The sequence below is a fragment of the Gorilla gorilla genome, chromosome 9 (genome assembly GCF_029281585.2).
Source record: "Gorilla gorilla gorilla isolate KB3781 chromosome 9, NHGRI_mGorGor1-v2.1_pri, whole genome shotgun sequence".
Lineage (NCBI taxonomy): Eukaryota > Metazoa > Chordata > Mammalia > Primates > Hominidae > Gorilla > Gorilla gorilla.
Genome location: NC_073233.2, coordinates 40,116,563 through 40,138,903, shown reverse-complemented (window position 1 = coordinate 40,138,903; position 22,341 = coordinate 40,116,563). Strand labels below are relative to the sequence as shown.

Sequence of the window (22,341 nt, the reverse complement as noted above, 5' to 3'; positions counted from 1 at the left end):
CCTAGGCTGGGTTCATCTCGCAGAGTTCGATACAGAAGGATCTTAAACTCTGTTTTACAAATGCTGAGGTGGAAGCCGGGGATTCGGGGCACCTCTAGGCTGCCATTTAGTAGGAACTTGTAGAGCATCCTGTTTTGCCTCTAAGCTAACTCAGATCTGCTGAGGCAGCGAGTTGCTAAACCATGAAAACAGGTGAGAAAATGAGTCTCCAGGGCCATTTGAATTTGCCTCTCCCCAACCAAACCGTTAGGGAGTGTCTGTCACTTTCTAAAGGGCAGGTATGGCACTGTGTTCAGCTTGATCTCTCACAGTCCTGAGCCCAGATGCTTGTACTTGATAGGAATTAACGTCTGAAGGATTTACCTAAACAGCCAGTGGGAACCTCAAAGCCGATGAAACTACGATATGATTACCAAGAGGTAGGGTGTTGTTGCTAGGAGCTACTCATCATAAATAAGATGCCACTGGGGTTCTAAAGGAAACACGTAAGACTGTGTATTTCTCAAGCATTGTCCCTCTCTACTCCTGAGAAAAGGAGAAGCCTTTTTTAAAAAAAAAAAAAATTCTACATCTGAACCCTTCTGTTAGAACCTTCTGATTTCTTTTTAAAAAACATTTATTTATTTATTTAGAGACAGGGTCTCATTATGTCGCCCAGGCTGGAGTTCAGTGGCACGATCACGATTCACTACAGCCTCGACCTCCTAGGCTCAAGCTATCCTCCCACCTCAGCCTCCTGAGTAGCTGGGACTATAGGCATGCACCACCATGCCTGGCTTTTTTTTTTTTTTTTTTTTTTTTTGTAGAGACAGGGTCTCTCCAGTGTGGTCTGGAACTCCTGGACTCAAGCAATCTGCCTACCTTGGCCCCCAAGGTGTTGGGATTACAGGCGTGAGCTACCACGCCTGGCCTTAGAACCTTCTGCTTTCTGATCTACCACAGAAGTTAAAATGATAAGCAAATACTATTTTAGTGAAACTCTTTAGAAACCAGCTTCCAAAACAATGAGCAAACTTGGAGGGACTGTTTCTTCCACCCAAGCTTAGCCCTGGGGATGTGAATAGCCAAATTCTGGACTCTCTCTTCCTACCTACCCCTTTTCCAGCCAGTATTGGGGGCAGGGTGGCAGGGGGTGGGGGAAGGGCAATAGGAAGCCCCGGCCCAGGAAAGGGCTCTCCTGGGTCCTGCCTACCTGCATTGCTCCCCCAACCTCTACCACATGCCTCATACCGTGCTGGGGAGAAAAGCGGAGCCTGAGCCAAAGCCACCTCTCCAGAGGGGCCTGGGCTAGTGCAGCAGGGGATGGCAACCTGATGGCACTTTGCGAGGTAGGAAGTGGCAGGGCTTAGCAGCCTGGAAAAGAGGTGCTGAGGGCGCATGGCAGAAGCTGTAAGCCCAGCCACATGGGAGAAGCAAGTCTTCCACCTGGCCAGACGCGGTGGCTCATGCCTATAATCCCAGCACTTTGGGAGGCTGAGGCAGGTGGGTCACTTGAGGTCAGGAGTTCAAGACCAGCCTGACCAACATGGTGAAACCCTGTCTCTACTAAAAATACAAAAATTAGCTGGGTGTTGTGGTGTAGCTGTAGTCTCAGCTACTCAGGAGGCTGAGGTAGGAAATTCGCTTGAGACCAGGAGGCAGAAGTTGTAGTGAGCCGAAAGCATGTCACTGCACTCCAGCCTGGGCAACAGCAGAGAAACCCTGTTTCAAAAAACAAACAAACAAAACCATAAAAAGCATGTATTTAGTGGTGCGCATTGTTTTTCTTTTTGCATCAGGCTCTAATATGGCTTACATGGCACTGTGGGATCCTGTTTTTGTTTAAGAGTTTGGTATTTTGTTCACTGTGAATTTTTTTTGCATTAATTTTTATTTTTAAAAATATTGCATTAAAATGTTATTTATTTGATTATTCAGTTTTTTGGCACCTCTTCTTAAATTTGTGCCCCAAGCAAGTAGCTTTCTTGCCTCACCTTAGTTCTGGCCCTGACAGTTTGGTAGCTTCATACTTTGTCTTCTGCATTAGGTCATAGCTGCACCAAGTCCAAGTGCAATAGGACAGCAGAAGCAAATGCAGTGTACCTGAAACTCCTACCAGCTTTTGGATTTAAAACAGGCGGCCCATCTGAAGGAGAAAATGGAGACAAACATAAATCAGGATCAAATACCTTTACAAGCATTTGTCTATGTAAAAAGGTATGGTTCCCTTGTAAACAGAAATGATTATTCTGTCTTCATTCATCCATTCAACCTGAATTTAAACTTTCTAGTTGTTGAATAACTTGCTAAGCCCTGAAATTAGAAAGATGAGTCAGACTGAGAGTTTACAGTTTGACGAGAGAGACACAGAACAAGTACTTGAAATCCAATTCAATAAATGTTCTTCTAAGCATATGCATAAACAATTTGGAAGCACAGAGACGTAGGCAGAGTTTTTTGTTGCTGTTGTTCTGTTTTGTTGGCTGGGTGGCAGGGGTTATAACTATTAAGCAAAACCATAAATAGAAGGCATTAATGGTATGAAGAATGGAAGAAATGGATTTTTTGGGGGCGGGGCATATCACTTCCACTCTTCCAAATAATTGAGAGAAACTTTCTCCAGGATATGGAAATGTCTGGAGAACTTGCTGACTGGTGCATGTATAAGCTTGGAAAATTAACATTTATTGAGTATCTGGCCAGGCACTTTACATAAAGCGTTATCGCCATCCTTAGTTCACCAGAGGAGGGGTGGTTTTAGAGATGAGGGACAGTCTCAGAGAACTTAGGCGTAACTACGCCAGCATTTCACCAGTAGTGAAATAAATGACGGGCGTGTGAAGTCCAGGTCTGTCTGGATTCCCCAAAGCCCCTTACACCATACTACCTTTGGAAAAGCAATGGAAAAGAAGAAATCAGGCAAGTGATGTATGGACCCATTATACTTCCCCCACTCTCATTTTAATATCACCTTGGCAAAGCTGAAGAGCAGACACCTTCGTGCCTCCACCAGTTATGCCCTCTGGGAGTCTCAGTTCATCCCTTCACACGCGGGATACTTAACTCTGCGGGATCTAAACCCTGGCCAAAATAAATTTTAAAGCTGGAAAAAATCCACACTGTACCCTTTTCATTGCCCTAATAGGCTGAAAATAGCCATGATAACCAAATTAAGGGACAGCGGCTGAGACTCAGACTCACTCCTTGTACACATTTCACTTAGGAAGGCGGGGAGGGGCGTGAAGTTAAGCCCTCAACAACTATTTCCTTAATTTGGGAGAAGGGCCTTCAGCTGGCGTCCCTGGCTGATTCTCAGCTCTGCTCTTGCTGAGTGGACAAGTCTCGGAGCGGCCCTGCTGTGTGCGGGGGACAAGCGGGGTGGGGAAGGCTGAGCGGGGAAAAAGAGGGGTTCTCGGGTTGGAAAACAAAGAGAAGGAATGGATTTGGGGACCAAGGGCGTGGAGGAGTGTCAGATTTTGAGCGAGGCTTCCTGCATACTGAGTGTAAAATTTCGCAGGAGGAGTTGGGCAGACCGAGGCAGATTTGGCAACAAAAGGGTCCCGGGCTGGGCAAGTTTACGAACCGGGATGCGAGAACAGAGCTGGAGAGATCTGACGCGGAGCGCGAAGAAAGCGGGCTGAACTCGCACTGCGCCGCTGGCTCCCGGCTAGCGGGCGGGGTCTCCAGGGAGCCGCACCTCAGCCCACCCTGAGGGCGGGGCTGGCCCGGCGGTTACATAACAAACCTGTGAGAGCGGCTGGGGGCGGTTCGGGCGCTGGTGGGGGCGGGGCAGGGGCGGGGCCAGGGCGGGGCCAGACCTGCACCGGGCCAGGCAAGATGGCGGCCATGGAGACCGAGACGGCGCCGCTGACCCTAGAGTCGCTGCCCACCGATCCCCTGCTCCTCATCTTATCCTTTTTGGACTATCGGGACCTAATCAAGTAATGGGACGACACGCATGGCAGGGGTGGGGGCATGGGGAGAGGAGGCGGTGAGGCCCGGGGAAAGGGGGTCGGGGCCGCTGACAGGACCCGAGCTTCCGCGACACCAGAAGGTGACGCCAGGGCCGCCCTCATCCTGCGGAGCCACCGGGGACCGGGGCGAGACGGGGGCGGAAAGGGCCTCGCCCTGAGTCTTCCTCCTGCCCTGGGGCCAGGTTTGAGAAGCGACGAGATCTCTCTCTCCCAGGCCTCGGTGAGGCCCACTTGCAAGAGAAGGAGGTAGTGGCCCTCGTGCCGCACCGCCGCGCTCCGCGGACCCCCGCTGGCCCCGCAGGTGCCCGCCCGGTCGGGGTCAGTCCCTGCTGCTGTGTAAAAGCCCCTGTCCCGGCCAGGCGCTCTTCTCTGCTGGGTCCGGGGCCTGCGGAGTCTGGCGCCGGGGTGGGCAGGTGGGCGAGCGAGAGGAGAAGATAGACAACCCCTTACTCCCCTGGCGCGACTTCCCCAGCGCCAGAATCGCTGTCCGGGCTCACTTTCGGACTTCAATGCGTGAGAATTGTTTTGCTGTCAGCATTGCTCCTTACGGTTCGATGTTGGATTTTATGTTTTGGTACTGACTTCCGGTGATGCCATACCGGTGACTATCTTTTCTCCTGGACTCCTTGGGTATCCCACATTACTAGCATCGGTTCCAGAAATAAACACCGGTTGCTGATAAGGGTGGTTCAATGCCCAGTTTCTTCAGAACTTGGGACTGTCTGGGGTGGTGGAAGAAATGGCGCTGCCAGCCCGCCCCCCAGCTGTCAGGATTGTTTACACCCTTGACAGGGGGTGGCATGGCTGTGAGTTGCCTGTGCTACCGTATATATTTGCAGAGGATGCAAAGTCGCCCTCTTAGGATAGGTGGGCGAGATTTGTTTTGTGTTTTGGATTAACCATTAGATTCTAGCCATTTGATGATTGTGCCCTGTGTTATTAGAGGTCTTTTTATAAATACAGATTTCTTGGAGTTACAGATAGTTGTTGGCCTAGCTAAGTGGTGATAGAGAGATACCTCAAGTTTTTGGTCACTACCTGTACTGGTCGCTACCTGTACCTGCTAGCAATTTTATTTTTCTAGAAAATACTTACAATTTAACTAACAGTCTCCAACTTTTGATTGCTGCCAGAGTGATCTTTCCAAGACACATCTGGTTGTCATTCTCCTTAAAACCTGTGACACCCCTATGTTTATAGACTATAACCTAAACTTCTGGGGCATTGAAAGCTCTTATCATCTGGCTTGTATATCTAAGGTCCTCCAGGACTTATTTCTCCACCACTATCACATTTGCACCATCCATTCTAACCAAATCAGACCTCTGCCAGCATACAACACACTTGCACTTTCTTTTTTTTTTTCTTGTGGCTCAAGCTCTCGACCTTGCCTGGAATGCCTTGCCTACCTCTTCTCAACTTGGCAAGGTGGAGAAGATGCCCTCTCTACCTTCTTCCTGCAGAATTGATTTGCCATGTCAGGTAGATGGCGTGCTTCTTGATTGTAAGGGCTGCCTTGCTTATCTTCCTATTCAAAGATTTTTTTTTTCCCCAAGGGCTTGCTATGTGCCAGTCTGTTAAGTGTTGAGGGTACAGTAGTGAACAACGCAGATAAGGCAACTCTTATGGAGCTTACAGTCCAGTGGGCAAGCGCATAATTGCAAGAGGTACTAAGTGCTGTGAAGGAAATAGATTGCTCTGTTAAGAAATAGGAAGTGAGAGGTGATCAAATCGGAAGGAGCTGCCATATATGAAGCAGGGCATATGCAGTTCTGGCAGAGGGAAAAGTATGTTCAGAGATTGACGGGACTGCTGAACGGTACTGTTCAACAACATGGCCTGGTGGAAAATACAGAAGGCTGGCGTTGCTGGAGGTAGGGAGTGACTCACAGACAGTGATGAGATGAGGGTGGTGAGATAATGCAGGACCTTGTGAACCAAGGTGAGGAAGTAAGATTTTACTTTAAATGCTTTAGGTAGTAATCACAATTTTAAACAGAAGTGACATGATCCCTCTGTAAATGTCTGTGGAAATAAATTGAGTTGAATGCCATTTGAATTTTATCTACAGAAAAGTATCCAGTGTATTGCAGCTTTTTTCCTGCACCATACAGCCCAATTTTGTCAAGGGTCTAGTCTAGTGATAAGCTCTGAAGTTTTTGGTATGTATTTGCTGAACTGGATTGGGTTGGACTGGATTAGTACACTGGAATCATGTAGCATCAGTTGCATAGTTTGAATTGAGATGATCTGATACCCTCTCCATTTCAGAGGGATTTATTCTGAAATGGAGTGAATAAATGCCACACTGTACGTCAGAATGACCTGTGCATCAGAATGGCCTGTGGCACTTTTTAAACATACAGATGCCTGAGGTACAGATCTCAGTCCAAACCGACTGGATCAGAATCTCTAGAACAGTAGTTTTCACTCTTGATGTGCATTGAATTCATCTTTCATACATATTCTGGATTCTTTTATGTCGTTTAGCTCCTAGGGCAGTGGAGGGACAGGAATCAAGAAGAGGGTATGGAAACTGAATGCACAAAACTGGAGGGATTCCTATGTTTACAAAAGTTAATTTGGGCATCTCCTGAGCTTGGCAGAAAAGGATGAGGATGATGTTTCTGTAAAATCTGAAAATCAAACAAAGGCAATTTTGTTTACTATAGATTGGTTTTTAACACACCTTAGTCATGGCCTTGACAAACCTGATGTGATTTAAGATTCTGTTGATTAGCTATTGCCCAAGTGAGATCTTTGAATACCTACTTTCTATTAATATAACTTGTAATTTCTCTCTGGAAAGGACAGAGTCCTAATCTTAGGTTCATTCTTTTTACAAATTAATTATGTAGGGTAGAATTTACAGGATTGCAACACTGTTGTGTTAGAAATCTTTATATAGTAAGAAAGTTATTTGCTTCTAACATTTGATGTTTTGGGGCAGCTGATAACTTGTGTAGCCATGACTATTGAATCAGAACTGTTATGATTCAGGCACCCTCTATAGGTGGACTTTCCAGTAGTTGCTTTAATGAAAACGTGGTTTTTGTGGCAATACTTTTTTCCTTTAAGTAAAAAATTTTAAAAAACAAAAATAAAAAGTCTGTGTATTTAGTAGCATACATCTTACAGATCTTGGGAAAAAAACCCAAGTCCCTTTGTTTATGACTAAATAACTTTCTTCCTATATGTAGAAATGAGTATTGTCCTGATAATAAGCATAGGACAACTCCTTGATTTGAGATTAAGTCCAATGGCATATATGGTCTGTAGATATTTTTGTGAAAAATTACAATTGTAGATGTTTCAGGGTTTATTTGTGAACTCAGTTTCACTACTAACAAGGCAATTATACTACTTAACATGTTAAACAGGTTTTAGAAAATAGTTTTGTAATTATAAGGGTAATAAGTGAAAAATAAGAGAAACAAAAGGCATAAAACAAAACAATGAATATTTTAATCTTTATTTTTAAATTGTTTTCTTACTTTTTTTTAATACTATCGGTGAATCTGGTTACTGCCAGCTGTTGTTATGTCAGTCGAAGACTTAGCCAGCTATCAAGTCATGATCCGCTGTGGAGAAGACATTGCAAAAAATACTGGCTGATATCTGAGTGAGTATTCAAGGAATATGTACTTCTGAAAACTGGCCCTTGGCTTCTTCCATAACACTAGTTTGTCCTGATTCTTCTTTCTAACCCTTGTCTCTTTATCTCCTTTGGTGGCTTTTCTCGTGCCTGCTAGTAAATGTTGGTATTTGCCAAGGTTCTGTCCTTAGCCCACTGCTGCTCTCCCTCTCTGAACTCTACTGCATGCATTGTTGCCATTTATAGTGACTGTCTGCATGCTCCTAACTCCCAAACCTGAATCTCCCTCCCTGACTTCCCCACTGAGGTCTAGAATTGTTTGCACAACTGTCTGCTGGACCTTTCTATTGGCTGTCCCACACTTATTAACTGGATTCAGTAAATGTTAACAAATTTGACAGAATCAAAGTACAGATGACAGAAAGTGGGAGTTGAGAAAGGTGGAAGAAATGAGTAGGAATGCTGATATCTTTTCTTAGATTAAGTGGAGTCAGGTAGTGACTAAAGTTGGTGAAGTAAGAAGCAGAGGTTTAAGCATATTATTTAAAGCTGCAAGCTTTAGACAGAAGTGAAAATTAATAACAGAGCTATCAAACATTGGGAGGAAAAAGAACAGGGTAAGGGGAATTTTAAGTATTGCTAGATCTTCCCGTGTTTCCCTTTGGGGTATCAGTAGATACATGTGAAGTTGATAAATCAAGAATTAGAGGCATAAACATTTAGAACTATAGAGGTAACTTCTAGAAATACCTATGATTTCCTTTGAGGAGTTGGACTTAAAACAGGAGAATAGTTTTTCATCGTAAGTTCTTTGGTACTTTTTAGTTTTAATAATCTATGTGTATATTATTTAGATTAATAAAAAGATGCTCCCCTTCCCTCTTCTACCCCCACAAAAAAAAAAAAAAACCCACCCTGATTTGTTCTTTTCCCCATTCCTAAACCTGTCCTTCAGCATTCCCAGTCTTCATAGCAGCATCATCCACTCAGGCATCCAGATCAGAATTAGGAGTCATCCTAGGCGTGTCTCTCTCTCTCTCTCCCCACTTCTCTCCCTCCTTCTATATTCATCACAAAGGCTTACCAAGCCTTTCTTACTAAGCTCGTTAGTATGTTACCTTGAGGCCCTCTGTGGCTGCCTTACCCTCTATCACTTCTGATTCTTAATTTTATACTTCATTCTTTCTCACTGGTTAGACTCTTACCTTTTTTGAAGGCAAAAAATGTGCCTTATTTTTTTATATCCTCAGTGGCTAAGGGGACACTCAATAAATGCTTGGGGAATTTTACCAAATAGGAATGTTGAATCATGTAATAACTTCGTGTTCTATGATTCTCAACTAATTCAGTGTAGATAGGTGTTAGATTAATATTATTATATCACAAGATTCTAAGTATTCTCTAAAACAATACATAATGCCTTTAAAAGTTTATAATTGGTATATTTTTAAGAGTAAGTTGAAATTTGTACGTTATTACTATTCATATTTTATTAAAGATTAGAAAACTGAAAAAAAATAAGTAGAAAGAAAAGGAGAAAATGAGTGCCTAACAATTCCACCATGCCAGTAGTAACTTTTGTTAAAATTTTTTTATGTATATATCACTTTTTGCTATCTGATCTTCATTTGTGGCTAAAATATAATGAAAAGGAAGGGAAAAGTACAAGTTCCTATATGTTGTAGGTATCTAAAATAAATGCTAATATTATTTTAAAAGATTTTAAATCTCATGTTTTTCATCTATTTAGGGAAGAGAAAACACAGAAGAATCAGTGTTGGAAATCTCTCTTCATAGATACTTACTCTGATGTAGGAAGATACATTGACCATTATGCTGCTATTAAAAAGGCCTGGGATGATCTCAAGAAATATTTGGAGCCCAGGTGTCCTCGGATGGTTTTATCTCTGAAAGGTACTGGGAATGCAGGGTCCCTTTCCCCGTTTCCATTACTGTTAGTATAAATAGGTTAGTTTAAACAACTTTGAATCTCTGTCATCTACGCAACTGTGTTAACCCAACTTTGTCTGTGATTTACTGTTCATATTTGGCCATGGAAGTAGGACCTTCACTCTAGTGCTTACCCTGTTTTTTCTCATCCTTGGGACCCACATGGTTATTTATCAGAAGGGAAAGCTGAACTTTTATCCTTATATTTGTTTTCTATTAAGAAAGTAGTAATGCTAAGATTGTGTGAGAGTAACTACGGTGATTTCTTTTAAAAGATTTTTTTTTAATTGTGAAATTTTGCCTACTGTATCAACACTGTTGATACAGTTTCAGTACAAGTTGATACTATTTTCAGTACAAGTAAATGTTTGATAGTCTAATATTCAGAAAGACCCTTGGTGTTTACCTGTGTAAGAGCAGCCTAGTAGAGTAAGGAAAACTTTTATCCTTATTTTGACATTTGCAAAATAGTAGAACTAAGATTTGAACTGAGGTCTGTTCAACTCCAGAATATGCTCTTTCTATTACACCATTATTGTCCAATTTTGGCAAGAAATATTAAGCTATTTCCATTAATTTGATTTAATTAATGATCATGAAAATAGACAGATTGTAGATTGATTGCTACTTACCTGCTTTACCCTCCAAGTTTTTTTCAGATTTCTACACTGAAAGGCATTGTATAGATGTGTGGTTTTGCTAAGCTAAAATTGGAATCAGTTCTTCTCAAATATTTTCTTCCCTTTAGAACTAAAGACTCTTTTGAAACAGTATTCCTTTTGCATTTTGTGTTTCGTCTCTAATTTCCCATGCAAATATTACTTTCATACAAATCACGGTTGCATGACGAGGTGCTTGAAACTGAATTGCTAAAAGGTAGAAGAAAGAATGATTTGGCAGAAAGAGTAGAGCTTTGAAGGAAAGTACCCTTGATTAATATTCTGAATAGCTTCTTTTCTTAGAAGAAATGAATAATACTATTTACTTGGTATGTAGGGTTGAATATTTCAAGAGGAAACTAAATCTGAAAATAGATATTTGGTGATGATAAGGTAAGGGCTTACAGTAGCTATTATTAATTAAACACAAAGCTAGGCACTGGCTAAGTATTTCTTGAGTATTACTCCATTTAATTGCAAAAGTCCTATGGGATAAATAATTACTATTCTCATTTTATAGGTAGATTACCCAAGGCATGAAAAACTAAGTAAGTTGTGGCCAGGCGCGGTGGCTCACGCCTATAATCCCAGCACTTTGGGAGGCCGAGGCAGGTGGATCACGAGGTCAGGAGGTCGAGACCATCCTGGCTAACACAGTGAAACCTCGTCTCTACTAAAAATACAAAAAATTAGCCAGGCGTGGTGGCATGTGCCTGTAGTCCCAGCTACTCAGGAGGCTGAGGCAGGAGAATGGCATGAACCCGGCAAGCGGAGCTTGCAGTGAGCCGAGATCGCGCCACTGCACTCTAGCCTGGGCGACAGAGCAAGACTCCATCTCAAAAAAACAAAACAAACAAACAAAAAAACTAAGTTGTTTAACCATCACAAAGGAAAGGCAAAACCAGGATTTGGATACAGAGCAGACTCCAGGGCTATGGTCTTAACATTGGCTGAAGGGAGACAGGACCTATCCTATTATGTTTGGAATGTCTTAGAATGTATATTGGACTAGAAGAGCTAGTTTAAATATTAGGACATTTGGAATATGATATGGTATATGGTTCTGCTCTTAGGCTCAGAGCTATCAAGAAGATAAAACTAAGGATATGTAACAGCTGCTGCTGCTGCTTTTCTTTTCCTTTTTTTTTTTTTTTTTTTTTTGGTGCATGAATTTTGGTAGTTCCAGGCTCCCTGTACTACCTAGCAGTTGGAAGTGAGGTTGTCAGATAATTCCTTGACAGCTCCTGTTTTACTCCACAGTGCCAGTTCTCTGGGGCTTTGCCATGAGTTGGAATAGGATAAAGGCTCTTTGATGTCTGCAGTGCTGTGGGTTCTTGGAACCCTAGGCTTATGAATTTTAAAACCAAGTCAGGAACCTAGCTGCTCACCTCAGCTGCCACAGTCTCTGATTCAATTGCAAGGTTATAGAGGTTGCAGATAAAAAGGAAAATCAGAAAGCAGATAGGCATTGGACTTGGGGAAATTTTTATGGAGCATCTTGAAATTAAGATATATTGTTGTCACATATTTTCAAATCTCATGTTTACCTTAAGTTTTGGCTTAGAATTTTAGAGTTGGAAGGCAACTTAGAGACTGTTTAGACGAGGGGTTGGCAAACTTTTTCTTTAAAGGACCAGACAGTAAAATTTTAGGCTTTGTGGGACACATGGTCTCTGTCACAACTCTTCAACTCAGCTGTTGTTGTGGAAAAGCAGCCAAAGATGATGCATAAATAAATGAGTGTTGCTGTATTCCAATAAAACTTTATTCATTCAAGGAGGCAGCAGGCCAGGATTTGGAGTGTGGGCTATAATATGCCCATCCTGATTTATGCTAGTAAGTTGAAGAAACATACCCAGAGAGTTTAAGTGACTCATGCAAGGTATCAAACTAGTGACCAAGATACAACTCTAATCTAGGCTTCTTGGCTCCTAGTAACTTTTTCACTGTTTCCTTCTATGAGTAGGTTAAGGGGAAAAGAAAGTAAATAAATATTTACTGAGTATGAGTAAAGCACTTTATTAATCCTCACTGTAATTCTCTAAGGTAGGTGGTATTATCCCCTTCTTGAGGATGAAGAAACAGGATTAAAGAGGTGAAATAGCTTGCTAGAAATCATGCAGTCAGTGTGTATCAGTCCATTCTTGCATTGCTATAAAGAAATGTCTGAATCTCGGTAATTTATAAGACAAGAGGTTTAATTGGTTCACGATTCTGCAGGCTGTACAAGAAGCATGGTGGCATCTGCTTCTGGGGAGGCCTCAGGGAGCTTTTACTCATGGGGAAAGCAAAGTATGAGCAGGCGTGTCACATGGCAAAAGCAAGATCAATAGGAAGAGGGGGAGGTACGGCACACTTTTAAATAGCCAGATCTCATGAGAAGTCACTCGCTATCTTGAGGACAGCACCAAGGGAAGGATGCTAAACCATTCATGAGAAAAAATCCACCCCATGATCCAATCACCTCCCACCAGGCCCCCCTCCAATATTGGGGATTACAGTTCAACATTAGATTTGGGAGGGGACAAATATACAAACTATGTCAAAGTAGTAGAGCAAAGATTAACTCTGGTCTTTCTGCCTCCCAAATTCTATTACAGTTGGATACCTCTTTCAACCTTGATTTTACTGTATTGTAAACATACATTTCCTTTTAGTTTTCTTTTTGCCATGTCTATTTTTGTCTCTCTTCTTCAAGAAATTCTTAGTTTCTTAGTGTTACATGTTAAGTGTCTAACATGTGGCACATACCATATAAATATTAGTTTCTTTCCTCATCCAGTAGTTCAGGTTGCCATTCAGCTTCGTTTCTTTTATACTAAAATTTCTCTTTTTTTTAAAATGAACTTTTTATTTTGGAGTAATTTGAGATTTACAGAAAAGCTGCGAAGAGAGTTCAGAGAGTTCTATACACCCCTCACCCTTTACCCTTATATATCTCACTGTGGGACATTTATGAAAACTAAAACATCTTCATTGGCACATTACTATTAACTAAACTCCAGACTTCACTTGAATTTCCCCCGATTTTCCATTATTGTCCTTTTTCTGTTCCAGGATCCAGTCCAGAATACCACATTGCATTTAGTTGTCATGTCTCTTTGGTGTACTCTGATCTGTGGCAGTTTCTTTGTCTTTTATGACCTTGACAGTTTTTTTGTTCATTTGTTTTTGTTTTTGTTTTGAGACGGTCACTCAGGATGGAGTACAGTGGCATGATCTTGGCTCACTGCAACCTCTGCCTCCCAGGTTCAAGCGATTCTCCTGCCTCCGCCTCCCAAGTAGCTGGGACTACAGTCACGAACCACCACACCTGGCTAATTTTTGTATTTTTAGTAGAGACAGGGTTTCACCATGTTGGCCAGGCTGGTCTTGAACTCTTGACCACAAGTGATCTGCCCGTGTAGGCCTCCCAAAGTGCTGAGATTACAGATGGGAGCCACCGCACCCAGCACCTTGACAGTTTTGAGAGAGTACTTGTCAGGTATTTTGTATTAGGTTAGTGCAAAAGTAATTGCAGTTCCTCAAATCAGCTTCGTCTTGATATTTTACTGATGATTAGACTGGAGCTGGAGTTATGTTTTTTTTTTTAGAAAGATAACTGCAGACATGAAGTGCCCTTCTCATCACATTATATCCAGCGGTACATGCTGTCACTAATGGTTTTAAGTAGCATACAGAAATAGGCACAAATTGTAAGTGCACAACTCATTGAATTATCACAAGGTAAACATGTCCATTGTAACACCCTCCAGATCAAGAAGTAGAATATTATCTGTACCTAGAAGCCCTCCTCATAGTCCTTCCCTCTTTCACAGAGGCAACCACTATTCTGATTGTTAATGCTATTGAGTAGTTTTCTTTTTTGAACTTTATGTAAGTTGTATGATTAAGTATTTTGTATGGATTATTTCTACTTTGTTTGTGAGATTCAATCTTTTTGAGTGTAACAGAGTTTGTTCATTTTGGCTGCAGTATAGTACTCCATTATCTGAGTAGACTATTCCTTCTACTGTTGATGGATATTTGGGTTATTTCTATTTCTGGCTATTACAAATAATGCTGTAAATTTTTATATACATTGTTGATGTCTATATGAGTATATTTCTACTGGGTAAATATCTGGCATTGAGTTTGCTGGGTTATAGAGTTGCTTATGTTAAACTTCAAAAGATGGTGTTTATTTTTGAAAGTAGTTCTACCAATTTACATTCTTACCAGCACTTTAATGTTGTCATTCTTTTTATTTTAGCCTTTTTGGCAGGTGTATAGTGGTGGTTTTAATTTGCATTTCCCTAAGGATGTAGAATAATGACAGTTGTATTTCTGTCTTTCCAAGCCTTATATATCATGTATTTCTTTTTCTTGCCTTACTGCACTGGCGAGGGCCTTCAGTACAGTGTTGGAGAGGAGTAATGATAGGATAGCAGGCATCCTTATCTTTCTGATTGCAGAGGGAAAGCTTTAAGCATTTCACCTTTAAATAAGATGTTTGCTGTAGGGTTTTTTTTTTTTTTTTTTTGTAGATATTCTTTATCAGATTGAAGATAGTCCCTCTGATCCTAGTTTGGGAAGAGGGTTTTTGTTTTTGTTTTTTAAATGGATAAGTGAATTTCTATCAAATGCCTTGTCTGCATTATGATTCTCATGATTTTTCTCCTTACTCTGTTAATGCAGTGAAATGCATTAATTGCTTTTCTGAATGCTAAACCAACTTTGTATTCCTGGAATAATCCTACTTTGATTGTAATATATTATCTTTTTTATATGTACTGGATATAATCTGCTAGTATTTTATTGGAATTTTTACATCTATGTTCATGAGAGTTTGGCCTGTAATTTTCCTTTCTTGCAATGTTCTTGTCAGGTGTTGGTATCAAGATGATGCTGGCCTTATAAAACGAGTCGAGAAGTGTTGCCTCTTTTTCTGTTCCCTGGAAGAGTTTATGTAAGCTTGGTCTTATTTTTTGCTTAAATGATTAGTAGAATGCACCAGTGAAGCCATTCAATTCTGGAGTTTTCATTGTAGGAAAGTTTTAAATTATGGATTCAATTCCTTTATTAGATATAGGACTATTTTGATTTTCTATTTATTCTTATGTCAATTTTGATAAGTTGTTTTCTAGGAAATTGTCCACTTCATCTATTTTCAAATCTATTGACATGAAGTTTTTCATAATATCGTCTTATCTTTTTAGTGCTTGTTGGATCTGTGGTGATACCACCTTTTCCATTTCTAATATTAATTATTTATACTTTTGCTGTTTTTCTTCATCAATCTTGCTAGATGGGGTGAATTAATTTTATTAATCTTTTCAAAGAGCTGGCTTTTGCCTTTGCCAATCCTTTACTGTATGTTTGTTTTTTATTTCATTAATTTCTTTGATGTCTTCGCTTTGAATTTACTGTGATTTTTTTTTTTTTTCCTGACTTGGGATCATTGCTTAGATCGTAGATTTTCAGGCTTTCTTATTTTTTTAAATGAATTTAGAGCTCTAAATTTCCCACTAAGCACATTAGTTTGTCCCATAAGTTTTAATACATTGTATTTTCATTACCATGCAGTTCAAAGTATTTTCTGATTTCTTTGATTTCTTCTTTAACCCATGAATGATATAGAAGTGTATTACTTAATTTCTAAATATTTTGGACTTTTAAAGTAATCTTTTAAATATAATTTATATTTTAATTCCACTGTGATCACAGGATATACTTTATGTGAGTTCAGTCATTTAAAATTTGTAAGGACTTATTCTGTGGTCTGGTATATGATCTGTTTTGGTCAGTGTTTTGTATATACTTAAAAACAATATATTTTCTGCAGTTATGGAGTTCAATACTGTATATATAATTAGGTAAAATTTGTTAATCTTGTTCAAATCTTCTACACTCTTACTGAATTGTGTATTTTGTCTGCCTGTTCTGTTAGTTACTGAGAGAAGTATAATAAAATCTATTGCTGTGGTAGGCAGAATTCTGAGATAGTCCCAAAATTCCCACCCACTGGTGTACATGCCTGGTATAATGATCTCTCCTTGAGTGTAGGTGGTACTGTGAAAATAACTGATTTTCTTCCATTAGATCATATTATATGAAAAAGGTGAAGGGATTTTGCATATGTAATTAAGGTCCCAAATTAGTTGAATTTGAGTTAATTATTAATCAAAAAGCAAATTATCCTGACTGGGCCCCACTTAATCAGATGAGCCTTTAAAAGGGACTGGGCCCTTCCAGAAGTCAGATTCAATGTGCCTCTCCTGTTGACTTTGAATAAGCAAGCTGGCATATTATGGAGAGGGCCACATGGTAGAGAATGGTGGGTGGCCTCCAGGAGCTGAGGGCCTCAGTCCTAAGGAATTGAATTCTGCCAACAACCAGTGAGCTTGGAAGAGGATCCTAAGCATACGATGCATAAGATGAGATAGCAGCCCCAGTTGATGCCATACTTTCAGCCTTTCGGGGCCTGAGCAGAGGATCCAGTTGAGTCATATCTAGACTCCTGACCTACAGAAACTGTGAAATAATAAGTGGTTTAAGCTGCTAATATTACAGCAGGAGAAAACTACAGCCACTGTGATCGTAGATATCTTTTCCCCATTTTATTTGTCATTTAAAAATATTTTTTAAAGCTCTTATTAGGTACATAAAATTAGAATTGTAACACCTGTGTAGTGAATTTAACCTTTTTGTTATTACGAAAAGTCCTCCATTAGCTCTAATAAAGTTGTTTGCCTTAAAGTCTCATTTCATGTGATTTTAGTAGAGCTACTCTAGCTTTGTTTTCTGTATTTACTTTAAGATGTGTCTTGTATATAATTTTTTGTTTTTTATCTGATCTGTCAGTTTGTCTTTTCATTAGATTATTTAGTCTATTCATATTTAATAGATTTACTAATGTGTTTGAGTTGAGCTATACCATGTTTCTGTTTTTCTATTTGTCCCACCTGTTCACTGTTCCATTTCTGTAATCTTCTTAATTATGTTTTATTCCATTGCCTTCTCCTTTCTTTTTTTAGTGATTATATTAGAGATTAAAACATTGCATCTTTGACTTTTTAAAGTCTAATGTAAATTAGTATTTTTTCCACTTCCTGGACAATGAAAGAACTTTAGAATGCTTTAACTCCAATCACCTCCTGCCTGCCTTTTGATTTATTGTTTTTGTGATTTTGTTTTTTAACATATTTAATTTCCCTGAAAACTTTCTTATTTTACATATTCAATATTCTTTTAGACTTACCTTCATATTTATCTTTTCTGGTTGCCCTTTATTCTTTCCTGTGTCTTCATGCTTCCATCTGGGATCACTTTCCTTCCACATGAAGAATTCCTTTTGGTATTTCTTCTAACTGCTGCTGCTGAATTTTTCTTTCATTTATCTAAAAATGTATTTATTTCATCTTCATTGTTGAAGATATATTCACTGGTTACAGGGTTTTGGTCAGCAGTGATTTTTCTTCATCAGTTTGGAGATATCATTCTTCTGACTTCTATTGTTTCTTTTCTTTTTAAAGACAGGGTCTTGCTTTGTTGCCCAGGCTGGAGTGCAGTGGCACAATCATAGCCCATTGCAGCCTCCAACTCCTGGGCTCAAACAATCCTTCCAGCTCAGTCTCCCGAGTAGCTGGGACTACAGGTGCGACACCATGCCTGGCTAATTTTTAAGTTTTGTTTTTATAGATGGGGTCTTGCTATGTTGCCCAGGCTGGTCTCGAACTCCTGGCCTCAAGCCACCCTCCCACCTCAGCCTCCCAAAGTGCTGGGATTACATGCATGAGCCACTGAGTCCAGCTAACTTCTGTTGTTTCTGTAGAGAATTTAGCTGTCAGTCTTATTGTTTCCCTTTTGAAGGTAATTATACCCTCACTGCACCCGCCACACTGCTTTTAAAATTTATCTTTGTCTTCGATTGTAGCAGTTTTCCAAGATGTATCTAGATAACTTTTCTTTGTGATTTTTCTCCATAGGGTTTATGGTGCTTCTGAATCATCGTTTGACATTTTCATCAATTTTGGAAAATTCTCTGCTGTTATCTCCAAATACTGCTTCTACTTCATTCTGCTTTTCCTCTCCCTCTGGGATTCTAGTGCATGTATCATAGACCTTTCTGCCATGTCCTCCCATATGTGTCTTAGGCTCTTTTTGTGTTTTTCCATCCCTTTTTGTCTTCTGACCTGGCTTCCAGTTTATAATTCCCTCTTTAGCTTTAAAACTATGATTTGCTGTTAAACCCTTTCAGTGTATTCTTATTTTAGTTTTTGCATTTTTCAGCTGTAAGATTTCCATTTGATTCATTTTTATAGTTTCTAGTTCTCTGCTGAAATGCTCCATCTTTTCATTTAATTCATTGAATATATCAGTTGTGGTTATTTTTAAGTCCATGTTTACTAACTCCAATAACGATGTATTATGGATTTGGTTCTATTTTCTATTTTTTCCTCTTTCTTTAGTCAGATCTTGTCTTGGTATAGGCCTAGTTGTTTTTAATTTATTGCTAGACATAATTTGAATTTTGGGGTAATGTTATTTTCTTCTAGAGATTACTTTTGCTTTTGGCTAGCAGCTAGTCAATGGGCAGATCACTGTAATGCAATCAGGGATTGATATGATTGAAAGCTGGGCTTTAGTCTTTGTGAGGACTAGTCTTATTTTCAGTTCATCCTTTTTCCTAGGATGTCAGTCAGAATCCTAGCCCAAAAACCTTGGGTTTTACCAGGTCCCTCTCTCCTTTGTGGACCCTGAACTCTGTTTGTTTTGCCCTCTAGCCCTGTGGTACTGCCTAAAGCTTTGCTCAGCTTCTTGGCCACTCAACCTCATATTTGCTTTCAGAATTGACAGCAATTCTTGTCTAAAGACAAGGTGGCTTCCGATGCCTGGCTCACCTCTCAGTCTCTCTCTTCTCCTGGACCCCTCTCCCCTCCCGTTGTGACTCTTCGAAAGTCTTCAAGCCAATTTTTTGTTTTCACTATTCAGCAAGAGGTTTAGTCCAACAACCTGGTGGGCTGCTGCTGAATGTTGATCTCATGTCTTGGTATTTGTCATTATTTCCCACTTCTCAAAGCTAGAATATGCGGCAAGTTTACAAATATGCAAGATAGAGTTCAAGTTAATAGCCTCCTCACACATGAACCATACCTTATGTCCTATATTTCCCATTGAGAGTCAATGTTAAAACTCTTAAATAACATCAGTTTAGAGAACTTCCAGGGGTTTTGTTGTTTTTTTTATTTTAAATAAAGCAGTATGAATATTTTAGATTTAGGAAATTTAGAGGTTTGTGTTATAATGTGAAAACATTATTGTGGATCTCATTGGTGCCCACTTTGCATGTTTTACTAAGTGCCAGTGTTTTCCCTGTTGGGAGGAAACTAAGAAATTTGCTTTCTCAGTGCTTCAAATTAGTTTTCAATTCATTTCCTTCTATTTCAGCCATATATTTTGGACAGAATTCACTCATTCCAAGATTGTTTCATTAGTTAGCAGATAGATTGCATTTCTTCTTAGATTTAAGGCTGTTTCTTCACAATTCACTCTTTTTTGTGCCTTTATAGAGGGTGCTCGAGAGGAAGACCTCGATGCTGTGGAAGCGCAGATTGGCTGCAAGCTTCCTGACGATTATCGATGTTCATACCGAATTCACAATGGACAGAAGTTAGTGGTTCCTGGGTAAGATATTCAATGTTTTGGTTATTTTTAATGATGCAAGTTATTTTTTAGAATGAAAGTAAATAAATTGTATTTGTAGTTACCCTTAACAAATTAAAGAAGCATGGGAATTCCCTCTTTCTCCTTTATAGCAATCCGTAAGACAAAATCTATAGCTTGAATTAGATTTTACCAAAATAAATATATCTCATAAAAACACAATTTTTATCAATATATTTGTATAGTTAAAATGAAGTCTGGTATGGGATGGGGGATGGGACATACAGTAAAGGTATGTGCGATATATTTTAACCAAATTCTTCAGAACTCTTGAAATGTGTGTCTTATTACAGGCCAGGCAAATTATTTTGGGAGCTTGACACAAATTCTACCTACTATACATGTAAAGAGCAATCATTTGTCCAGAGCTGCATACACTACACTAAATAAAATTGTTTTGTCATATTAAACACAGTCTATAATTGAATGGCCTGTTTAAAATTTAATTCTAAAGAATGAAGTATTTATTGTGGAACTTTTTTTTTTTTTTTTTTTTTGAGACAGGGTCTTGCTCGGTCCCCAAGCCTGGAGTATAGTAGCGTGATCTCAGCTCACTGCAGCCTTGACTCCCCTGGCTCAAGCAATCCTGCCACCTCAGCTGTCCCAGTAGCTATAAGTACAGGCGCACCACCATGCCCGGCTACTTTTTTGTATTTTTTGTAGAGATGGAGTCTTGTCACGTTGCCCAGGCTGGTCTTAAATTCCTGAGCTCAAACAATTCCTGCCTCAGCCTCCAGAAGTGCTGGGATTACAGATGCAAACCGCTGCACCCAGACTTTTTTTTTTTTTTTTTAAGAGATGGTGTCTTGGTGTGTTGCCAGGCTAGTGGTATTTAACTCCTGGGCTCAAGCAATCCTCCTGTGTCTGCCTCCCAAGTAGCTGGGGCTACAGGCATATACCACTGTGCCTGGCTAAGCTTTTTTTTTTTTTTTTTTTTTTTTAAAGATTTGTTTTATAAACTTTTATTATTTTAAATTTTTATTTATTATTATTATTATTATTATTATTATTATTAGAGATGGGGTCTTACTATATTGCCCAGGCTGGTCTTGAACTCCTAGGCTCAAGGGATCCTCCTGCCTCAGCCTTCCAGCCACTATATCCACCTTACATTGTGGAACTTTTGGGTAAAAGTAGACCATGCAGTAGTCATCAAAACTCACCCACAGTTTTAGAAGGCATATGCTTTGAATGGGTCTACTCCTTTTGTACTTTTATGAAAGTAAGCTATTTCAGAGACATTGTGCTTGTGAAATGCTAATAAGAATTTAAGGAGAACTTTGCATTGTTCTTATTGGAACCTGGTGTTCCTTTGTATGTGAAGAATCATGTGAGGCTCTGTTACAATTTCAGATGAGGGTTGAATGAGTACAGGGAATCCCAGAGGTGATCACATTGAGATTATAAGGTAGTATTCAGAAGTCAAATCTTGGGGGCAGGGCATGGTCACTCACGCCTGAAACTAGCTCTTTGGGATGCCAACGCAAGAGGACTCCTGAAGTCAGGAGTTCAAGACCAACCTGGGTAGCATAGCAAGATCCTGCCTGTCTCTATAAAAAATTAAGTTAAAAACAATTTGCCAGACTTGGTAGCATGCACCTATAGCTCCAGCTACTCAGGAGCTGTGGATCTCTTGAGCCCAGGAGTTTGAGGCTGCAGTAAGCACTGCACTCCAGCCTGGGTGACAGAACAAGATCCTGTCTCAAAAAGAAAGAAATCAAATACTAGGTATGGGTCAGACATAGAAGTCAGTTAGGACTAGATGACCCTAAATTATTGGCTATTTTTTCCTATTGAACTGAAACTTGACAAAGTTGAAAAATTGTCAGATTTTAAGAGCAAACAGGAGAGAACTTTGTTAGAAGAGTTGCCCAGAACCGACATGACCAATAGGTCATAAATTGCAACACAGGGATTTTTATCTATACATGGCTCAAGCATTGAGACTTAGGAATCTCGTCAAGGAATACCTTGATACCTGTATTGCTATATATATATTTAATGAGATTAATCTATACCCCAGGCATCCAAGTTTTTGAAAATTTAGACAAGGTTTAAGCTGCTTTATATTTATACTGTCTGGTTGCATAGGGTAAGCTAAAGGTTGTATCAAGATAACAGCATCAGAGAATTTACTTCTTTAAACATTAAATTGGCCACACATACATGGCTAGCAAAACACCAGCAAATCAATATATCATGGCAGGATAGATTCTTGAAAACAATAAAACTGTATTTCTTTTTAAAACATTGCCATTTAGACATTTAATTAATTTTCAATTTAAATCAGAATCTTTTTTGCAATCAAAAGAGTTTGAATTAAATATTTAGAAATTATAGTGCTTTGGGTATTCCTGATTTAGAATTGTCATGTTAATTAGTACTTACAAAGTTGTGAGTGGGAAATTATTATTCATCAGAAAGATGAAGCACAGCTCTTTGGCACTGCCGTGTATTACATGTTTGAGTCTGTATGCTC

At 39.7% G+C, this 22,341-nt stretch overlaps 1 protein-coding gene and 1 long non-coding RNA gene across 6 annotated transcripts in view; one reads left to right on the top strand and one right to left on the bottom strand.

Moving 5' to 3' along the window:
• LOC101131881 (uncharacterized) overlaps nucleotides 1-3,708 on the bottom strand; it is a 36,582-nt gene extending 32,874 nt beyond the window's left edge. For all 3 annotated transcript variants that reach the window (XR_008669955.2, XR_010135460.1, XR_010135459.1), the window contains exons 1-2: nucleotides 3,563-3,708; nucleotides 1,974-2,125 (exon numbers count right to left, since the gene is read on the bottom strand). This is a non-coding gene — a long non-coding RNA (uncharacterized lncRNA). The remainder of the gene's footprint in view (nucleotides 1-1,973; nucleotides 2,126-3,562) is intronic.
• A 38-nt stretch (nucleotides 3,709-3,746) lies between these two features.
• The window catches only part of FBXO3 (F-box protein 3), a 33,629-nt gene continuing 15,034 nt past the window's right edge, over nucleotides 3,747-22,341 (top strand). For 2 of the 3 annotated variants that reach the window (XM_055356551.2, XM_055356554.2), the window contains exons 1-4: nucleotides 3,765-3,920; nucleotides 7,486-7,575; nucleotides 9,299-9,462; nucleotides 19,709-19,823. In XM_055356551.2, the coding sequence (XP_055212526.1) occupies nucleotides 3,817-3,920; nucleotides 7,486-7,575; nucleotides 9,299-9,462; nucleotides 19,709-19,823 (473 nt within the window). In that variant the 5' untranslated portion in view covers nucleotides 3,765-3,816. Of the gene's footprint in view, nucleotides 3,921-7,485; nucleotides 7,576-9,298; nucleotides 9,463-19,708; nucleotides 19,824-22,341 lie in introns of all 3 variants that reach the window. The other variant, XM_004050912.4, reaches the window with a different exon arrangement.